The sequence below is a fragment of the Nelusetta ayraudi genome, unplaced genomic scaffold (assembly GCF_046127955.1).
Source record: "Nelusetta ayraudi isolate G7.1 ecotype Tasmania unplaced genomic scaffold, CSIRO-AGI_Nayr_v1 ptg000005l, whole genome shotgun sequence".
Classification (NCBI taxonomy): domain Eukaryota; kingdom Metazoa; phylum Chordata; class Actinopteri; order Tetraodontiformes; family Monacanthidae; genus Nelusetta; species Nelusetta ayraudi.
Window position 1 is genome coordinate 3419689 of NW_027466055.1, and position 19671 is coordinate 3439359.

The window sequence follows — 19671 nt, forward strand, 5'->3', positions numbered from 1 at the left end:
TAGGGATACAAAATACAAAAATAGGCAGACGAGTAAGTTTGTTCCAAGCCCGGGGTTAACAATTGTGCAACCATCGTATGAGATGAAAGCCGGTTATGTTTATAAAAACTATTTATTATCTTTCTTTATTACATCAGAAATCAACCCTCTATGTTAACGTATCTCGTCAAAAAACACGTCAATTACATACGCATATGTAATTTGTATTCGACGTCGTCAAATGATTTCTTAAGATAATTAACTCATCGAACATTACTCGTACATTTTCAAAGCCCTGAAAATGAAAAGACGGTGAAACCTAAAAGCCCCCAGCGACTTTTATTTTGGAGGTGTAAAGCTCACACAGGAAGTTGGAAATCAGCTGGAATCTGGCTAGGAGTATTTTTCTAGACTTGGCTAGCAATCCCATCTGTCAACTTATTTCTCTCCCACCCTTTCCCTGCTGCCATCAAAACAGCACCCTGGCGATGTCGGAGTCATACGGTAAGCGGGTTATTTGTGGAAGGTGTCCGCCGCCACCTCGTCGTGGTAATGTTAGGAGAGAAGGATGGGCAGGTAGGAGGACAGAGCGTCTCCTCATCGGTGACATGTAGCGGAAAAAGCTAACGAGGCGCCGGTGAAGGCTGGTGGCCCGAGAAATACACTGCGATTTTAAATTATTCTGCAAAGCACAAATCCAGATATGACTCGACTGTCCGTGAAGACAGAGGGTACCGAGTGTATAAGGCTGGGATTAGAGACAGGAAGTTGACTCCCGGGAATAGGGCTGAGGATGATTGATGAAAATTTGGCTGTGCAGGAAATCTGATTGTAAACACAATGCATGGTTTACGAGGTGGGACCTGTCCGGGCATGATCATTTTTAGATATTCGCCATTAGGTTTTTGCCGAACAGTTGGGAAACTGTCGTTTAATCTATTTTAAAACAAATATCTATTTTTCCTGAATAATCTTCCATTTCGCAAACATGCAAATGTGTGTTACCACAGTTGCGTTGTTGTTGTTGTTGTTGTTGTTGTTGTTGTTGTTGTTGTTGTTGTTGTGTGGGTTGTTGGTTTTTTACGGACAAGTTGCGATCTTTTACCACTACTTATAAAATCTTGACATATGTTAACACGAATCCTTGGTATAATAGACCCTCGCTACAATAAAATAGCAATGTGTGTCATGAAGCTGTCTGAATGTATTCAAGACAATTCTGGATTGTTTATGCTTTATATATGCTTTATTTATTTATTTTTTATCTGTGTGCCTATTTTAGATTTCCTCTTTAAGTTTCTGGTGATTGGGAACGCCGGTACAGGCAAATCCTGCCTCCTGCACCAGTTCATAGAGAAGAGATGTAAGTAACAACACTGATACTACACACCATTGATTATTTCCTGCCATTAGACACCAGTTTTGATTTCATGTGTGTGTGTGTGTGGCTGTCCGAGGTTAGTAACAACACCGCATAGAGGTATTTGTTGCACCTTCTGAGACTGCCTCGTAGCAACCTTGTTCTTATCTCTTTCCAACCATGTGGAAAATCCAACAAAACATCAGTTTCACCTGGAAGCTGAGATTAAGCTTTTTTGCAGGAAGCTGTAAAATAGCGTGCTAAATTTACTGATACCTGGCCACTGGTGGAGTTCTTTTACAATTAATCATGATGTGAGGCTGCCCCACTCAAAACTTGAATGGAAAAAAATAAAGAACTGAAAATGGGTGGGAATAGTACCTTCAATGGGAATGCCAACCTGAGTCGCTTTATTTTGTTTCCTAGTCAAGGATGAATCAAATCACACCATTGGTGTTGAGTTTGGCTCAAAGATCATCAACGTGGTCAACAAAATGGTTAAACTTCAGATATGGGACACTGCAGGACAAGAAAGGTTCAGGTAGGGACACAGTCCCCCCAACCCCCTTTTTTTAAAAATGTATTTATTGTATTTGTCATTAAAAAGAGTAATGACATTGTAGCATAACATCATTGGTTACTCTTTCTTTTTGTGTGATTCAGATCTGTGACCAGAAGTTACTACAGGGGAGCAGCAGGAGCCCTTTTGGTCTATGATATCACAAGGTAAAAATAGCCAATCAGTGACTGTTATCGCAGATCTCTCTCTCTCTCTCTCGCCAGCCCTTGTTTGTTTTGTAACATTCTTGCCTGAAATGTATCTGCTTTCTCTGTTATCTTCAGTCGAGAAACATATAACGCTCTGACCACATGGCTGAGTGATGCCAGGATGCTGGCCAGTCAGAACATTGTTATCATCCTGTGTGGGAACAAGAAGGACCTTGATGCTGACAGAGAGGTCACGTTCCTCGAGGCCTCACGTTTTGCACAAGAAAACGGTACAAATTCTTCTAAGATTCTGTACAATTCTCTAGAATTTAAGTACCAGGCTGGATTTACTTGGTCCGAGAGAGGAGTTTGCACAGAATCGGGTTGGATGGAGGCAGATAATTCACTGTGGCAACCCCTGAAAGGAACAGCCTAAAGGAAGATGTTTAACATCAGGGTAACATTGTATTTCGCCAGCGACATTTGCAAACCATGTTTGTGTAAATGGATTGAGCTGGTGACACAGAACATCAGGGCTCTGACGTTTCCGTAGCATGTTTTGAATTTAAGCCACTAGAGGGAGTCGTAAGATCAGCTTGCAGCTTTTAGCAGACAACGAAAAGAATAAGAAATTGAGATTTTATTTTTGTTATTTTTTTACAGTTTGCATGGTGGCTGACTGTCACACAGTGGCATTGCAGGGCTATTGATTGTGCAATTGAGTTTAAAATCCAGAAGCTTAATAATAACTGCAGCTACACTGTGTGTGTTTCTGTGCATCAGAGCTGATGTTCTTGGAAACCAGCGCTCTGACAGGGGAGAACGTTGAAGAGGCCTTTGTCCAGTGCGCTCGAAAGATTCTCAACAAGATTGAGTCAGGTAAAATCCACCTAATCCCACTTATTCTACTGGAATATTCAAAGGTGCATTTGAAAAGTAGTCTGTGAAGTACAAAGTGAGGAACCAACATGTACTCCACCCTTTCGTGTCTCTCTCTCTCTTTCTCTCTCTCTCTCTTTCACTCTCTCTCTCTTTTTTTCTCTCTCTCCCTTTTCAACTATTTCTTATCTTTAGGGGAGCTGGATCCGGAGAGGATGGGTTCAGGGATCCAGTACGGTGATGCTGCTCTCCGACAGCTTCGCTCCCCTCGCCGTGCTCAGCCGCAGGGTGCCCAGGAGTGTGGCTGCTAGTGGACTTCACCAATAATATGGGAAAATATATGGTGAGAGAGAGAGGATGGTGCATCTGTAACTACTCTGTGTATGGCAAAAGACGACAGTACGATTGCCGCTTGTTTTTTTTCTGTCTCGAAAGGCTCGACATTCTCCTCATGTCTCTGTTTGATGCAACTCTGATTTACCTCTCTCTAGTCTACAAATCTTTTTGCCACTTCTTTGAACTTGGCTTAAGAATTCTGAGTGAAGACTTCTGCCCTTCACGGGTTTGCTGGGCTTCGCCTTGGACATTTGAGTTTGAAGTGAAGGCAGTAGTTTATCTGCAAATTAAGCCGAGGCCTGGCACTCTGCAGAGTGATTACACTGGATGAGTTCCTTGTGCTCCCCAAGGAGAAGATGGAAAGAGTCGGCCGACTGCCACTGTCACACAATCTCAGAAAAGAAGAAGAGTACAGATGCGTAATTACTGACCAAGCATAGCTCTTTAAAAAGAAACTACACTCTCTACCATTCAGCCTTACACTTTACCACTAGCACATCCTTCCTTATTCATCATTGCAGTCTCTCGAGACTGGCAGACTGGCCCTCCCCTTCACCCACTGGCTCATTTCTCATTTTTTAACCAGACAATTCTATGTAAGACACCTCCCAACCTATCATCTCTTCTTCTTCTCTCTTTGTGCGTGTGTTTGTGTTCATTCACACGATCAGTGTGTTACTGACAGGCTTGTAAAGACCGGAAGAAAACAGCCAGTAGGGGGAGCTGTTGGGGTTGCAACGTTGGTGACTCCTCCCAGACCTTGGACCTTCACACATTGGTAACTGTCGCTGTCACGGCTGCATCTTCAGAGAGCCACAAAGACTTCCCTGCCAAAGCCCACTCCCTTGCAGAGCATCATCACGGTAGAGAGGCCGTCCACCCGCCCACCCAACACTTCAATATTCTGCTGCACTTTTGGACCAAACTCCAAACAAGCACTCCAATCAGGAAGTGGAGCGCTCCTGTCAGCCTGTCTCTCTGTATTTTCTATCATGCATGCATCATTTTATACTTTGTTTTTTAAAAAAAATCTCACTCACAACTTTCTGCTCATTAAAGCAACGACATCTAAACCTGTGAACCGGTTATCTGAGGCAAATATCAACCTCTTTCTTTCTTCCCTCAGTCTCTCTGCTTTGCGGTGATAATCACCTCCCAGTTCTAGCAGCAGAGTTGCTGCAAGGTTGTTTTTTTTTGCCAATTTCTTTAACCTCACACATCCCATGACATTATATCTTTCCCTCATAAAGTTCCCTATCTTATTCTCTCCGCTCACCTGCTCTGAACGAGCACGGTCAAATGATTTGTACTGCATTTGAAGCTTAGTTTTGGCCAGTATGAGTACTACTCATTTCTCCTCATACCGTTCTGTGCTGTTTTTTACATTTGTCATCCTCTGCTACCTTCCTCCAGGCTCTCCACCTGCACGCTCGCGTCTCTCTCTTCCTCCTTCTCCTCCTCTTATTGAACTTCTTGCAGCATCGTGCACACTGTACAGTGCTCCTGTATATACTGATCAACGCATGTTTTCTCCAAACAGAATAACAGTTATTTCATTTTAAAGAGATGTTATATGTATATTAAAGCAGAAATCATATCCAGCATCATTTTCATGCTCCACTGTATTATTCTTGCTGTTTAACTATTAACACACTGGAAACCTATGGAAGTTACATTATTTTATTTGATAGCAGACTGCTCGTTACTGGCTTCACTGGCTTTCAGTCATCTATAAATGTTGCCTGTTTACGTGAACACCTCATTGCTGGCTGTGGGGTAAAACAAGCAATGAATTTCAAGTTTTAACAATGTTTAGGTTTGAATTATTTTTTTATTTGTTATTTCCCAAGAAAACTATTGCGGAAATGTTTGAAGGTTTAAATTGTTACTTGCAATTTGCAAAACTAAAGCACTGGAGTCACATTTTTATTTTTTAAATTTTTTATTTTTACATTTTTACCTTTTCAATTGATGCATCAAGCTTTAAATTTAGGCACATGTCAAATTCAAGAAACATCACAGGCTTAGCCTGCTCCACTTTAGTTTGCTGTCTCGTCTTTGTGTCATCTGTTTGTATTTATGTATGTCAGTTTTTCTCCAATCATTTTAAATAACATTTTTAATTTATTGTGTATTATAAAAGCATATGTTTTTGAAAATAAAAAAACTATGACTAACTGAATCTTGTTTTGTTTCATGTTTAACACACCTGAGATTTCAGCAGCAACAGATTACAGTAGGCAGATGGTTGTAAAAGTGATTTATTAAAAGCTTTGCAATATACCTTAGCACACCACATTGCTTTTTTTCTAAACACTCAAAATGCAAAAGTGAAAAGGTTTAGTGCAAACCTTAATTGTCTTTGATTTTCCAGCTTTTGCTGCAGCACCTGTTGTGTTGCTGTTTTGTCAGGTAAATCAAACTACTCTAGCAAAGCAGCAGCCTGGCTTCAACCTACATTACTTCAGTGGTGTTACAGACTCAATAAAAATCAAGAATTAGAAGCTCCAAAGCAAAGCTAAAACAATTTTTAGGAAAAAATACAACATTTGATCATACACATTTACACAAAAATTTTGGATTGTCTGAATTCAGCATAAGCTCAACATGAAAAATATTTAAAGCATCATCATTATATTGCACAAGATTTTATACCCACCAATGGAACCATGTCCTTAAAAATGACTAAGAAAATCATTTAAAAATACAAGTTAAGGATTTCTTTCTTACTTTTACCAACCACAAAGTTGCAACAGCAAATTTAAGGAAGCTGAAAAATGTCAAACTGCAAAGAAGTCAACAGTTGATAACTCCTCACTTTCTGCAAAACATTCACATCAAAATAGTCTTTAAGTCTTTATGGCACAGAGCTAGTCATTTTGGAGTTTGTTTCTTAATATGACTGTAAAATGCTGCCTAATGTTCAATACATTCACGTAAAAATAGAAACACAGGTGAAAACACTACAACGTAAGATTAAATTGTTTTGTACAAATGGCTCAAGGTGCAGTTCCAAGTCTTTCAGAGCATCTGCTTCTTCAACTGGACTTTTATGTCGTGTATCTGCCCAATATGATATTTTGACATTACCTGATGTCTCCCCGTTAGAATTTCAAGCTAAATCAGAATAAAAGACTTTTAAATTACATTGTTTTGGTAAAATAAAAAACAGAACCATGTTGCTTAAGGATTTAGTTTTCTCACTGTTACAGCATCAAGAATATGCGTTTCTACAAAAACAAAACCACACCACAAATGTGTGTCAAACCATCAATGTGTGACCGTAATAAGTTCCTAAAATGCAACAACGTTTAAAAATTTTAACTAATACCAAGCTTAACTGTTTGCACTAAGTGTGACTTACTCTTGCACTGCACTAAAGTGATGTGAAAAGATGTAAAACTTAGACAATTAATACTAACATTTTTATGGAGAAGATGATTTACTCACATATATATATATACACAGGTGCTACCCAGAAAATTAGAATATCCTGAAAAAGTGAATTTGAACGAATAATTTGCAAATCGATATATTTCAAGTTTTTATTTCTTTGGATTTTGCTGATCAGGTCTTGCAGCTTAAAAAAACCCTCAAATTTTATAATAATTTTCTGAGTTTGTGGGTTTGAGGTTTTAGTAAGCTGAAAGTCTGAATCAGCAAAGTCACAACAAGGAACTGCTTGAGATATGTCAGTTTGCTGTGATGGCTCAATAAAATTTGTTGGTTTCATCTTTTATGTTAAATTGCCAGAATAAAACAACTTTTACTTGATATTGTAATTTTTCGGGTAGTACCTGTATATATATGTGTGTGTGTGTGTGTGTGTGTGTGTATAAATACATACTTATTATGTTATGTTAATGACTCAGCATTGTAATAATTAGAACCGAAAGCGGGATTTTGATTTTGTTTTAATTTTTCACAACCCAAGTTTAAAGGGACTGCATCAAAGAATGTCTGCATTTTAGACTACACATTGATACCAAAATCACAGGATGTGAATGACTTCACTCTGGAAAGGACCCTGTTAACTGTGTGGAATCCACACAGTGAAATTTAGAGTTCATGGTCTGTGTGTTCTATCGAGAACGAGCAGAGAAGCAACGCATGTATTCTGTGAGCCACGGGTTAAATTCTGGTTGGATCACCTTCCTAACTTTCTCCACATCGGCCGACTTGGCTCGACGACGTTCACTCCTCTGGGTGTGGATCTGCCGCTCCACCTGCCGCCGGGTTTTAGCACGGAGGGCAGACTCGTGAATCTAGCAAGGCATTAAGCACAACCTTCAGCACCTTTGACAAGTGCACACAGATCAGTAGAGCACCAAACAGAGGTTACCTGATGAGTGGAAGCCACGGGACACACGTTGTGAGTCTTCCTCCCTGCGGTGTCTGCATCCTTCTCCCCTGAACCATACAGAGCAAAAGGGTGTCTGCTCTCCTGACTGTCCTCCCTGGACTGCTGTGCTGCAACTGGCTTGACATGGTGGGAGCGCCTTGCTTGCCTGGACTGTTTGGAAGGTTTGCTCTGTATTATTCCACCAGTGGTTTTATCTATAGGTGGGAAACACAAAGGTAAGAGACCTATGGAAGAGGATGAAAATGCCTCACAATGACACTTGACTAAATAGTAAACAACAGCAAACTGAAACTTTAAAGATGCATCCTAAAGGACTTCATTGAAACGTTCAATGTAGTCTCATTGGGATGCATCTTATGTCTTCTGTTTGATTAATTTTTACAGCCTCTGAAAGATAATTGCTTATTCTTATTCCTGAGTCCTTTTCAGTCCTCGATTCCCCTTTACCACAGTGGATTTGTGTGGCAGACCCTAATTTTTACCCCCAATTTATTTAGGAGTCATCAATTTTTTCATTTTAATTTGAATACTATTTAATAATATTTATTACATTGAAAACATTTTAATTTTAGTTTTAATCTGGACAAAGCTGAAATTCAGTCACTAACGGATGCGTTGGTAGCATTATATTTTGCTCTTACTTCCCAAGTAGGTGCCAGCTTTACTGAAATCACTCTGTGATTATACGCATTATTTTAAGAACGTTTCCATTCTTTTTGAATAAAGAGAGCCCACACAGACTAAAAGTCTCCTAATGTGAAATCCACACAGAAAGTGACAGTGCTAAACACCATACAGTCATGACCCAAATGCTTTCATGCATGAGGCTTTTATCATCATGAATGTTGTGGACTTGAACTACCTTGACCACGTCTCCTCTCCGTACCTGTTAACCTTTGACTGTCTTTGTTGCCAACTCTCTCCTCCTCTACAACTTTCGTCTCTACGGCACTTTGGAGAGGACCTACATGAGGAACACAATACAGTACTGTACAGTAGCATGTATATGAGTGTGCATTTCCCAGTTGAGACTTACAGTCAGATTTAGCAAGAGCTTTTACCGGCAGTCGAGTGTGCTCCCTGTGCCTCATCCTGAAGGGGAATCCTTGGTACAAGAACTGTGGTTCCATCCATCTTCGCCCCCTGACACTCCTCCAGCTCCACATCTCCTCGGTCCTCCTTGGGCTCAGCCTGCTCCTGGTTCTTACCTGGAGCTGGAGGACTTCTCCCCCCCGTTTCTGAATCAGTGTCTGAGCCACTCCAGAACCAAGGGTTGTGTGTCTGCTCCAGTAGCCTCCGGGTCAGCCTGTACTTTAGCAGCTCTTCATAACACTTAGCATAAGACTCCCATTTAGGGTCTTTGTATTTCTTCATGTACTCCGAGCGGATCCTCCTGGTGACCATCTTGTAACTTAGAAAGCTGAAAGAAATCCCAGACAATAAACAAAGCTGGGACACTCTAATTGAATACAGGCCTGTGAATAACAAATATTTTTTGTGTGGCTAGTGTTATTAAGGTAAGTAGCTAAAACTCTGTGGGTTAACACTGAAAATGTCATAGAACGGTCGGATTTTTTACATTTTCTTGTCCGTCTTTCGTCTGTTTCGTAACACCGCCAGACGTTTAAACAAAAACGTATTGACAAGTTCAACCAATAGGAGAGCAGGAAGATCCCGCCTACTTCCGCTTTCTGGATTTCCGGCAGGTCTCGCTCAGTCAGTGTTTATCGCAGTTGAAGATGGACGCTAAATATCATTTTTTTTTTAAACAAAAAAACAAAACGTCACACTCTATTGCAACTGGTTGTGTCGTTAAAAAAAAACACAAATTAGATTTAAAAGAAATAATCTGCGGAGTGTTGGAAACGTTTTGAACGCGATGACGCGTCTTACAACTCTTCCTCTGATTGGCTACAGTGATGAAAAACACTTGAATCCTCTAAATCGCTCACTCGTCCCTATCTCAATTTAAAGGCCAGCTCTAATAATTACAACCAAGACTTTACAACCTGTTGTGCTAAGCTGTTACTTCATATCTGTTCCATATCTCTTTTAATTATTGCGACTGATGTGTGAGATTAATATTGCACGTCGTGCTCAAGCGAATCGTTCGAATTTACTCGGAAAACAAGACAATGCATTGATTTGTCAATTGCCCAAAGCAGCATTACAGTACATCCACGATTCTGTGTTCGAATATATCGAACAATCTGGCATTATAAATAACTGACGACGGTCCTTTGGCAGCGGCTAATAAGGTAACGCGGGGGGAAAAAACCCTCAATGACAACCCATCGAATCTCCTCTACGACAGTGCAAGTACCACGACAGCACTAAATAGAGGCTCCGCTGGTCTAAATTTGCGTACAGTAAATATACTTACAGCGGGGCTCGGGTTTCACGGAAGCGGAGCAGAACAGATGGCGTTGGCGGTGCTGATGTCACGCTGCGTCCCGGAGCTCCGCCCGCGCCGAGACGTTTTTAAAAAGCCAAACACACGCGCAACAGGTGGCACCGAGCCGGGATGTCAGGAATGCGGTCAAGTGTGGTTCTAAACCATTTGTGTGCAATTGCTGCGGGGATGCCAGAATGGGAAATAAAGAGCCCTGTTAGGCAATTTATTCTACTTGCTGGGAGTGTGGAGATGTGTTTTAGTAAAGTGGATGTGATCGATTGTCTTTCTGGGGGAGATCAGAATGGGTCATAGCTACCTCTGTAATGTGAGGAAAAGACCCACGAATTTCAGGAGGATCTGGGGAGCTTTCATTGACGCCTTGCCTCGGCTTAAATGTGACGGTTAAAACTCATTTTCAGTTTTAAATTCATCTGCACTTAACTTTTATTTTATTTTATTTATTTATTTAAAAAAAATATTATTATTATTATTAATAATAACGAACGAACTATACTTTTTATGACCTCGTGGACATTAAGTGTACTGGACCAATACAAGAGATTTCGCTGGGTGGGGGTGGGAGACTGACCTATTTAATTATTTGTTTGTTTGCTGTTGTTGTTATTTCCCTTTCTCCCTATGTACTGCAATGGTTAATGGTGTCTGCTTTCTATGGCTCTTTTGTTTATATTTCGCATTACTGTGGATTTCTTGTGGGTGTGTGTACTATATTTTGTCGTTTGTATTTTGAGTTAATAATTAATGTTGGAAGATATTAAAATACAGAAAAACCTTGCTTTATCTATATTTTCACCATTAAAACAAATTTAAAAAGATTGCCTGAGTGGCAATGTTAATTAATTAATTGATTAATTAATGTTGTGTTTGGGACTTTAAAATGTGAATATTGATTTAAAATGCGATTCATGTAACAGTTTTTCAGTACTTTAAGAATCTGAAATACTTCAAAAACATTCAAACAGAGACTTATGTCAACATGTCCCAGAAACATCACAAAAGGCAATTCTCAGGTGGTGCGCACCTACCAGCGCCCGATAAGCTCTCAAAGCTCAGACCTATAAACCACTCCCCTTCAATAACCAACTAAGGTTCAATGCATATAAGGTCGGGCTTTGGCGATGCCCCGGGGGGTCTGGTTTTGTCTAAAGATGGCCTGTGGGCTGGGGTCGAGCCTGCATGTGGGCAGCTCAGCGGTGAACAGGACCGGGTGTCAGGTGTCCCATGCTCCTTATTCGCCCGGTCTGAAGCGGAGCTGCTGACACATTCCTGGCGAGTCAAAGTGTTGGTGGCCATTTTTTACATCTGTCACCATGCAGGCATCAACCAGCTGGGACACATCCCTCCCCCCTCATTAATGATTATATGGGCCTGGACATCACCTCGTCCCCTGATTGGTTGATAACCCCTATATCAGGGGGTTTGATTGTTAGTGTGTTTTTGAGCGGCGTGTTTGAGTTGGAATGCTGATTTCACCTTTGAACTCTGTTATTATTATTATTATTATTATTATTATTATTATTATTATTATTATTATTATTATTATTATTTTATTTATTTATTTTATGTTTTGTTTTTTTTGTTTTGTTTTGTTTTGTTTTGTTTTGTTTTGATTGTTTTTTGTTTTTTTAATGTTTTAAATTGTATTTACAACTGTAGCAGTTTTTGTTTGTTTGTTTGGTTGTTGTTTTGTTTTTTGTTTTGTTTTTAGCTAAATCCTCTGCCTTGTGTGTCTCATCACCCTTCCTCGGATAGAAGAACAAGGTCAGATGTACCAAATAATGGACTTTAATAAATTATCAATATGTATATACACTTACATTCACATGTGTTGGGCAACATGTTGATGTTATTTTTTTTTATTAAATTTTTTGGTAGATGCATGGTTCAGTGGTGTTTTTTCACAGCCTCTCTCCGTTCAACACAGGCAACAGACAGCTACAAGATATGCACATTTCCATATAAAATGCACAAGGTTGTCAACAGCGCAGATAGAAAGTCCATTGAGAGCAGTGCGTTGCTGTGCCGCAGAGGTCGATCCTCCTTGCTTGAGCTCCAGACAGCTGGTGTTGTCGTTGATGGAGAAGCAGGAGTGGAAGGTGGAGGATTTAGAAGCACTTCCTGTGGACAATGCTGGGGCCTGCCTCGTCGTACTCCTGCTTGGAGATCCACATCTGCTGGAAGGTGGACAGGGAAGCCAGGATGGAGCCACCGATCCAGACAGAGTACTTCCTCTCGGGAGGGGCAATGATCTATAGGTAAGACGAAAAGAGAGAAAATCAATTATCGAGCTCAGAGAAAAATAAAAAAACAATAATACTTAAATAATTTCCCATTCCAAAAGTGATCTATAAATGTTCGGTTTTGTTGCTCACCTTGATCTTCATGGTGCTGGGGGCCAGAGCAGTGATCTCCTTCTGCATACGGTCAGCAATACCAGGGTACATGGTGGTACCGCCGGAGAGCACATTGTTGGCGTACAGGTCCTTACGGATGTCAATGTCGCACTTCATGATGCTGTTGTAGGCGGTCTCATGGATACCAGCAGACTCCATACCTGGTCAGGTGAGCAGTGCAAGTGTTATGATGCGGCAAAACAACCATTTATATTTCGAGTTGGAAAGTGATGTGGATTGTGTGACGCACCAATGAAGGAAGGCTGGAAGAGGGTCTCGGGGCAACGGAACCTCTCGTTACCGATGGTGATGACCTGACCGTCGGGAAGCTCGTAGCTCTTCTCCAGGGAGGAGGAGGAGGCAGCGGTGGCCATCTCGTTCTCGAAGTCCAGAGCCACATAGCACAGCTTCTCCTTGATGTCGCGCACGATCTCACGCTCGGCTGCGGGGAGACAAGTCGATTAGATGCCGTTCGAAGTGGCAGTCGTTCGCGGACAACGATGTGTGTCATCGCGGAGTTGGATAACTTTGAGATTTTTCGCCTTAAGGGGCTTAATTTGGTTGCTTCCTCACCGGTGGTGACGAAGGAGTAGCCACGCTCAGTCAGGATCTTCATCAGGTAGTCGGTCAGATCGCGACCAGCCAGGTCCAGACGCATGATGGCGTGGGGCAGGGCGTAACCCTCATAGACTGGGACGTTGTGGGTCACACCATCACCAGCATCCAGCACAATACCTGAGAGGAGACAAGGCAAGAGTTTAGATAAGTCCATCCGACATGTGGTCCTGAGATACCTCTGCTTGTGCGTAAATCGGTAACTAAAACAATTCCACTAAAACTACACAACAAAATCATCACAAAATAGCTTAGATTCGTTATGCAAGACTAGTTAAAAGTGCGAGGGGAAAAAAACTGTGAGTGCGTAAAAGCTGTGCGTAAAATGGTTAAGACGAATTTTGACCCAAAAAATTACCTCGTTTAAAATTAATTTTTGTGATTGCTTTTCATGTTTATTTTACACCTATCAATATATTCGCGTTTGTAAATAAAGATACTTGTCTCCTTTAGTTGTGTTTGCCTGTGAGCTGAGGTTATGTTGTAACTTGCACCTGTTTGATGTTGTCAGTCTTACCGGTGGTACGGCCGGAAGCGTACAGGGACAGCACAGCCTGGATGGCCACATACATGGCGGGGACGTTGAAGGTCTCAAACATGATCTGGGTCATCTTCTCCCTGTTGGCCTTGGGGTTCAGGGGAGCCTCAGTGAGCAGGGTTGGGTGCTCCTCGGGGGCCACTCTCAGCTCGTTGTAGAAGGTGTGGTGCCAGATCTTCTCCATGTCGTCCCAGTTGGTGATGATGCCGTGCTCGATGGGGTACTTCAGAGTCAGGATACCTCTCTTGCTCTGGGCCTCGTCGCCGACGTAGGAGTCCTTCTGACCCATACCGACCATGACACCCTGAAAGAGGAGAAGAAGCCACGGTAAAGGAGCAGTCAACTAAAAAGAAAAGCCTGATCATCTTCAGTGCGCAAAGGTGCCACAACAAAACGGCGTAGGCCACACTGACAAATACTCAAAGAAGCTGCGACTGTCACTATGTCGCAGATATTTAACATTAACATGGCCCATGTCAAGGCAATTTTTTACGGTAAAATACTTGATAAAGTTAGAAAGAAAATCATTCAAATTGATTTTTTTTTTATTTTGAAGCTATTTAAGAGGCTGCTCCAAATATAAATATTTGTAGCCAAAATCTAATAACGTTCAATAGAACGCTTCTATTTTTTGGTTTTGTATTTTTTCCCCCCCTATTATTCTGCGGTTCGTCCGCTGTTTACCTGGTGACGGGGGCGGCCAACGATGGAGGGGAAGACGGCCCTGGGGGCATCGTCTCCGGCGAAGCCAGCCTTCACCAGACCGGAGCCGTTGTCGCACACAAGTGCGGTAGTCTCATCGTCGTCACACATGATGGCTTCTGTGTTGAAAGGAAAGAGAAAAGAGTTCAGCTCACCCTCAAATCAAGGCAATACGTTGTATAAAATGACAGAAATTAATTCAAAACGAAGACTCGAGGTTATCCAGTCATTTTGGTTTCTGTCTAAAGAAACGGCAAAAAAACAACCAAAAAAACCCCAAAACAAGTTCTCAGGATGGGACCCGCAATGAATGAAACCTTTTTACGGCTGCAAAAACACTACAATATTATAAAAACTGCAAAAATAAAACGATGGTGAACGAACACCACGTCCTTTCTGCTCAAATATCAAATTTAATTCTCTTTTAGCCTGAACTAAGACTGTCTGTTTTCGCTACGAAAATCATCGAAAGCCGAAAAAAATACCTGAAAAGTTTTAAAAAATCACGCCTCGCTCAGGTAAAGTTATAAGGCGTATCAGCACACTAGGGTGACATGAAGATGCACCTGTTGGTCAACGGCCTGAATTAGCGCTCACTTATTATTATTAAATATTCAGATAAGATTCTGCTCCATGTAAATCTATGTTTTTCTCTGCCTGCAAATATGCTCCTTCTCCTCCAGGTCTCTCCTGCAGTCCTGCCAGTCTCGAGCCTCTGCTACTGCTCCCCATGTCCCCCGCAATGCATCTGGTCCTATGCATCCTTCCTCCCTGAAGCGCCCTGCCTATAACTTCTCCTCCAAGTGTCGCTCTGGTCACGGCCTATGAGTCTGATGTCCCATCCTGGATGTGCGTCTTCAGAAGCTGCCGGTCCTCGCTGGGTCTCTTACCTTTGGGGTTTGTGTCTGCGGCTCGGAGAGAACGACCCAACCAGTGCTGCTGCTGAACCAGCTACAGTCCTCTAGTGCTGCCCGTCCACCTTTTATACCCGACCTCGACCATTCACAAACCTCGGCACTGGACCCTATCCCGGCCCTCTGCCATATTTGGATGACAGGCAGAGGATGACACGCCGGGGGTGGAGGAGGAGGAGCAGGAGGAGGGGGTGGAGTTGTGGGGTGGTCGGGGGTGAGGTCTCCACTGAGGAAGCGCGCCTCATGCAAAGGAGGGGGGTTGATGGGGGGGGGGGGGGGGGCACCGTCGTCATCCATCGCAGAGGATCCAGGGGAGGACCGGGAGTGACGCTGCGCGCTCCCGGCAAGGAGAGAGCGCGCGCCATATATGGAACTGTCGCTTTGACCTCCCATCGAGTCTCGCGGTCCCACCTCGAGGGCCGTATATGGAGCGCGCAGGCCACTGGTGGGGTTTTCTGAGGGGGGCGAGGGGGCGGACGCCAGTTGCTACCAAGCAGGGTGATAGATTTGCTGCTAGTAGGCCTCATGCAGCCTTAAATTGGGAAAATGCTGCCCTCATCTGAACAGATTTAGCCCGTGGGGAGGGGGAGTCGCAGCCTCCAAACTACTGGCCCAGGTCAACCAGTCACAGGGCTTCAATCCTAAATTGCCAATTAAGAATTTGCTGAGCTTTATTACTGATAAATACATGAAGACAAAGAAATGATTCTTGCCAAGCCGGTGCATTTTGTGCAAAGGCTAATCAAAAATATTACCCCATCAGTGCAGTTGTTATTTCCCAGTTCCTATGTTATGCAGGTGAAGTGAATTAAAAGCGAATTATATCACAATATAGAAGGTACGTGTAACGTGTATAACCAGAGGCATTTTACATGAGCACAGTTGCCATCAATTGGTTTCTTGAAGCATGAATGAACATAATGTGAGCCGTCGTGTTGAGAAATTGCCCCGATTTATTTTGAAGAGATTCATTTTTGTTTAAAAAATTATGCAAAATATAGGAAATTGATTATAAGTCATTTTTAAAATGAATACTGATATATATATATTTTTCATTTGTACCATTTGTTTGATATTGAGAATGATCTGATCTGACTCTCACTGAATAAACAAGCCAACAGCTGAAACTGAATCTGCAGCCACTACTCTGCTCTGTCACTGGAGCAGTTAGATTAATTATAACTCTCCTGGAGACGGGGGAGTAGCGTGTGTGAGTGAGTGCATGGATTGAGAAATGGAGAACCACCATGTGTCTGGTGGTGTGCATGCTTGCAGAAAGATGGTTGCCTGTGTTGCACTGTGAATTCATAGAGAACATGCAAGAGAAATTATGAAAGATATTATCATAATATAGCAGGCAGAGATTTGAAAACAAATGATGTGATGTGATTTGACAGGACAGAGTGATACGACACTCTAGTTGTCCTGATACATGAGGACAACTGGGGATTTATTTCTACTGTAAGAGAGACAAAATGAAGCTGGTAACGTTCACATGATAAAATATACATTCAATTGATTGTTATTCAATATATATATATATATATATATATATATATATATATATATATATATATATAAAAAAGAATTCAAATAAGTAACATATAAGTTATACACAGGTTGTGTTTCATTAGCACTATGGGGGCAAGATTGGCATGAGGGAAAAACTTGTAGTGGAAGTAGAATTTTAAAGTGTAATAACTCAGGTCCAGTTGATTAGACTTAATAGTTTAATGTCAGCTCAAAGAAATCAACCAATCTATCTATCAATCAATCAGTCAGTCTGTAAAAAGAATTGGATTGGGGCTTCAATTCATCAAAAATAAACTAAGCAAGACTGGAATAGTGTGGAAATCTGTGGCCTAAAAAGCAAAGAAGGTCCATAAACCTGTGTTTGGTGGTGGGGGTCAAGGAGCAGAGGGGCTGCAGAGCAAAGTCGAGCTACTTTTATGTACTTGTTGTGGGCAGTTTTGGAATTTGAGGGCCTGTTAAAACACCTAAAACGTAAAAGGACTGGCAGTTGTCGGGGAGTGAAAGAAAGAGAGGAGGGAAGGTCAGAGGGTCTGAGGGGGAGGAGAGCTGAGCAGAGTCTCCGGCTTACTCGGGATCGGGGAGGAGTGAGAGAGAGGTGAAAGGGTGTGTGCAGCAGGTGGCAGAAAACATGAGCGTAGTTTGTTAGAAGATATGTAACACAGATTGTTGAAGGGGAGACTTTCGATAAGGACGGTGTTTTCTTGGTGGTGTCTGGTCATTTCCTTGGGTCAGTATGTGGGGAGACAGATGGAACTTTTCTTTTCCTTAGTCTGACCATGTCCTGTGGTTGTGCTTGAGTATTTTTTATTTTTATTTTAATCAATTCGATTGCTCTCATGGGGGAACAGAGAGTAAGCATGTCAGGGAAAGTAAGAATAGCACAAGCCTCGGCGTTTATGTGCAGAGACCGATACACTCGGTGAGTGTCCTACCTTTTAGAAGTTCTTATAGCAACTAATGGCAAGTGAGACTTTCTTGAGTTTGTCTTGCTGGAGATTTTTCACCCGTCTCTGAAAGTCAACAGTGAAAATAAAGACTATGGATATAAATACTGAAGATATTAGAAGTTACATTATTTAATGTTTTTTGGATTTTATTTTTGTCTGTAGAGCAAATCATTGGACCAAGTCTGTGAATTTTGAAAAATATCTGATTTTGTAAAAAACCTGAGATATTTCAACCTTTGTTATGTAAGCAATATGAAAGAAATTCATGTGGGAAAAGAATTTTAAGACCTTGTTGCAGGACAGATTTAATGTTTTGGCCTATTGCAAGCATGGAGGAAAATGACTATCCAGAGAAAGTGTCATTTCAAAGAAAACTATGAGTGGAATTATTTTCAGTCTTGGGATCCCTCAGCTGAAAAGTCTGGTGGACAAAAACAATGTTAGATCTGAAAAACCAGCCCAAGGCACACAGGTTATGAAACTCTTCACCCCGTACGGCGAGCTGCTGAGCCCAGAACAATATTGAGTATGAAACTAAAGAATTATTCTATTTTTACCATCCTTCTTACGAACTGCACTTCCACCAGTCCCTCAAATAGCTCAGGGGACAGGGAAGAGTGTGGTGAGCAGCAGCACATGGAGTTGGAATTGGAAACCAAAGCAGGCCTGAGTGGCACCTGGTCAGCTGCACGGGCCAGCTGAGCTGTTGTGTGCAGGGCGAGAGAAGTGCTGCCTCTGCTAAGAAAGGCACAACATGGCGGGAGAGTTCCTAAAACTACATTCTTATGACAAACTAGCTCTCAAGACTAATCAAAAAACATCAGTGAACACACAAGGCTTAATTATACCTTAACCAAGATTTGAAAATTTTAACTTTACTTCATAATTTTCTGCTACTGATGACGTTCTACTATACTGAACAACACTGCGGCCCAAACGCATTTGGAACAAATCCGTATTCCATATCCATGAGCTCCCGGCAGCGACAACAGGACTGCTTGGTTGCCAACAGCCAATCAATGAATGTGCCATAAGTTAGAGGAAAAATATGTTGTTGTAGGCTTGTTCCACTAACTATGACAGTGAGCTGTATAAGGCCCCTCACTGGTCACATGTGAGGATCCATCTCTTAAAAAAATGTTACAAAATCACCCCAGCACCAATCAAGAAGAAACCACTTGATCTGAACATGTTCTTTAAAGTACAGTGACTTTATGAAACACAAGGATTCAGCGGCTCCTCTTTCTTTCAACATAGTTGCACGGACAGTTGGACCTTTACTGACTGCAACTGGGACTCAGGTAATGAAGTGAAACAGTCCCTTTGCCTCTCAGACTGAGAGACAGAGTATTCCCCACTAGTGTCAGTCTGGGGTTAGTTGAGATGTCCATATGACTTAAAGTCTTTGCCGGATAACATAGTTAGAGAAAAAGTAACCAAAACCAGAGAGATACACAATGCTTCTCATATCAACTCAGAAGTGCAGCAAACTGAAGGCGAAGTTCTGTCACCGAGGTGCTGTGAAGCGTGAACCCCCTCTGAACCTGCCAGGCTCTCACGCAAAAGATGAAGCAACAGCTCCCTCTGTTGACAGCTAAATGCACTGCTCAGTCAGCCAAGGCTTCTCTCATTGGAAGACAGTGTTGGTGTGCAGTTTTACTTTATTTAGAGGTGCAACACCTAAGCAAACAAAAAAATAATTATAAAATCTAATAAACATATATACTCCATATTATTTATATCTCATTTTATACAAGCTATAAAGAACGTTTTTGAGAAACATAAAAACAGTTTAAAAACAGTTTATACACCGATCCCAATGTAAAACACAAATAAGTAGAAGGTGATTAGCATTGTAACTGTGGACAACATTGAACAAGCTGGTAAGACAAAGTACCAAAGACCAGCAGTGTATCTGCTAACTGTTCTTTGCAAACATATAACAAAGGTTAATAGGAATAACAATTGAGATTCTCAAATCATTCAAG

At 41.7% G+C, this 19671-nt stretch overlaps 4 protein-coding genes across 6 annotated transcripts in view; 1 reads left to right on the forward strand and 3 right to left on the reverse strand.

Moving 5' to 3' along the window:
* The window catches only part of ogfod1 (2-oxoglutarate and iron-dependent oxygenase domain containing 1), a 98395-nt gene that overhangs the window by 74833 nt on the left and 3891 nt on the right, over positions 1–19671 (reverse strand). The window lies entirely within an intron of this gene.
* Positions 61–5431, forward strand: rab4a (RAB4a, member RAS oncogene family). 2 transcript variants are annotated; one of them, XM_076049770.1, is made up of 8 exons: positions 61–483; positions 1262–1342; positions 1766–1880; positions 2003–2065; positions 2183–2337; positions 2831–2926; positions 3122–3269; positions 3934–5431. In XM_076049770.1, exons 1-7 carry the CDS (start codon positions 468–470, stop codon positions 3235–3237), a joined length of 642 nt encoding a protein of 213 aa, XP_075905885.1. In that variant the 5' UTR covers positions 61–467; the 3' UTR covers positions 3238–3269; positions 3934–5431. The 2 variants fall into 2 exon arrangements, with proteins under 2 accessions (XP_075905885.1, XP_075905896.1); XM_076049781.1 differs by having other exon boundaries at positions 3948–5431.
* On the reverse strand, positions 5510–10117 carry ccsapb (centriole, cilia and spindle-associated protein b). 2 transcript variants are annotated; one of them, XM_076049794.1, is made up of 5 exons: positions 10009–10117; positions 8687–9045; positions 8488–8589; positions 7605–7819; positions 5510–7527 (listed from the first exon to the last, which is right to left on the reverse strand). In XM_076049794.1, exons 2-5 carry the CDS (start codon positions 9027–9029, stop codon positions 7345–7347), a joined length of 843 nt encoding a protein of 280 aa, XP_075905909.1. In that variant the 5' UTR covers positions 9030–9045; positions 10009–10117; the 3' UTR covers positions 5510–7344. The 2 variants fall into 2 exon arrangements, with proteins under 2 accessions (XP_075905909.1, XP_075905916.1); XM_076049801.1 differs by lacking the exon at positions 10009–10117 and having other exon boundaries at positions 8512–8589; positions 8687–9956.
* On the reverse strand, positions 11811–15338 carry acta1b (actin alpha 1, skeletal muscle b). The gene is made up of 7 exons (XM_076049813.1): positions 15180–15338; positions 14272–14408; positions 13567–13891; positions 13008–13169; positions 12685–12876; positions 12414–12595; positions 11811–12290 (listed from the first exon to the last, which is right to left on the reverse strand). The coding sequence occupies exons 2-7, from the start codon at positions 14398–14400 to the stop codon at positions 12147–12149; spliced, it is 1134 nt and encodes a 377-aa protein (XP_075905928.1). The 5' UTR covers positions 14401–14408; positions 15180–15338; the 3' UTR covers positions 11811–12146.

What these genes read in the sequence shown, in the direction of transcription:
- rab4a (XM_076049770.1), top strand. An exon ending in CCAGTTCATAGAGAAGAGAT is followed by an intron (nt 1,343 to 1,765) that starts GTAAGTAACAAC and finishes TTTGTTTCCTAG; the next exon opens with TCAAGGATGAATCAAATCAC. An exon ending in TTGGTCTATGATATCACAAG is followed by an intron (nt 2,066 to 2,182) that starts GTAAAAATAGCC and finishes TGTTATCTTCAG; the next exon opens with TCGAGAAACATATAACGCTC.
- ccsapb (XM_076049794.1), bottom strand. Translation starts at nt 9,029, where the DNA reads ATGGTCACCAGGAGGATCCGCTCGGAGTACATGAAGAAATACAAAGAC. An exon ending in GGGAGCACACTCGACTGCCG is followed by an intron (nt 8,590 to 8,686) that starts GTAAAAGCTCTT and finishes TTCCTCATGTAG; the next exon opens with GTCCTCTCCAAAGTGCCGTA. An exon ending in CCGTGGCTTCCACTCATCAG is followed by an intron (nt 7,528 to 7,604) that starts GTAACCTCTGTT and finishes ATGCCTTGCTAG; the next exon opens with ATTCACGAGTCTGCCCTCCG.
- acta1b (XM_076049813.1), bottom strand. Translation starts at nt 14,400, where the DNA reads ATGTGTGACGACGATGAGACTACCGCACTTGTGTGCGACAACGGCTCC. An exon ending in CGCTTCCGGCCGTACCACCG is followed by an intron (nt 13,170 to 13,566) that starts GTAAGACTGACA and finishes GTCTCCTCTCAG; the next exon opens with GTATTGTGCTGGATGCTGGT. An exon ending in CTTCCAGCCTTCCTTCATTG is followed by an intron (nt 12,596 to 12,684) that starts GTGCGTCACACA and finishes TCACCTGACCAG; the next exon opens with GTATGGAGTCTGCTGGTATC.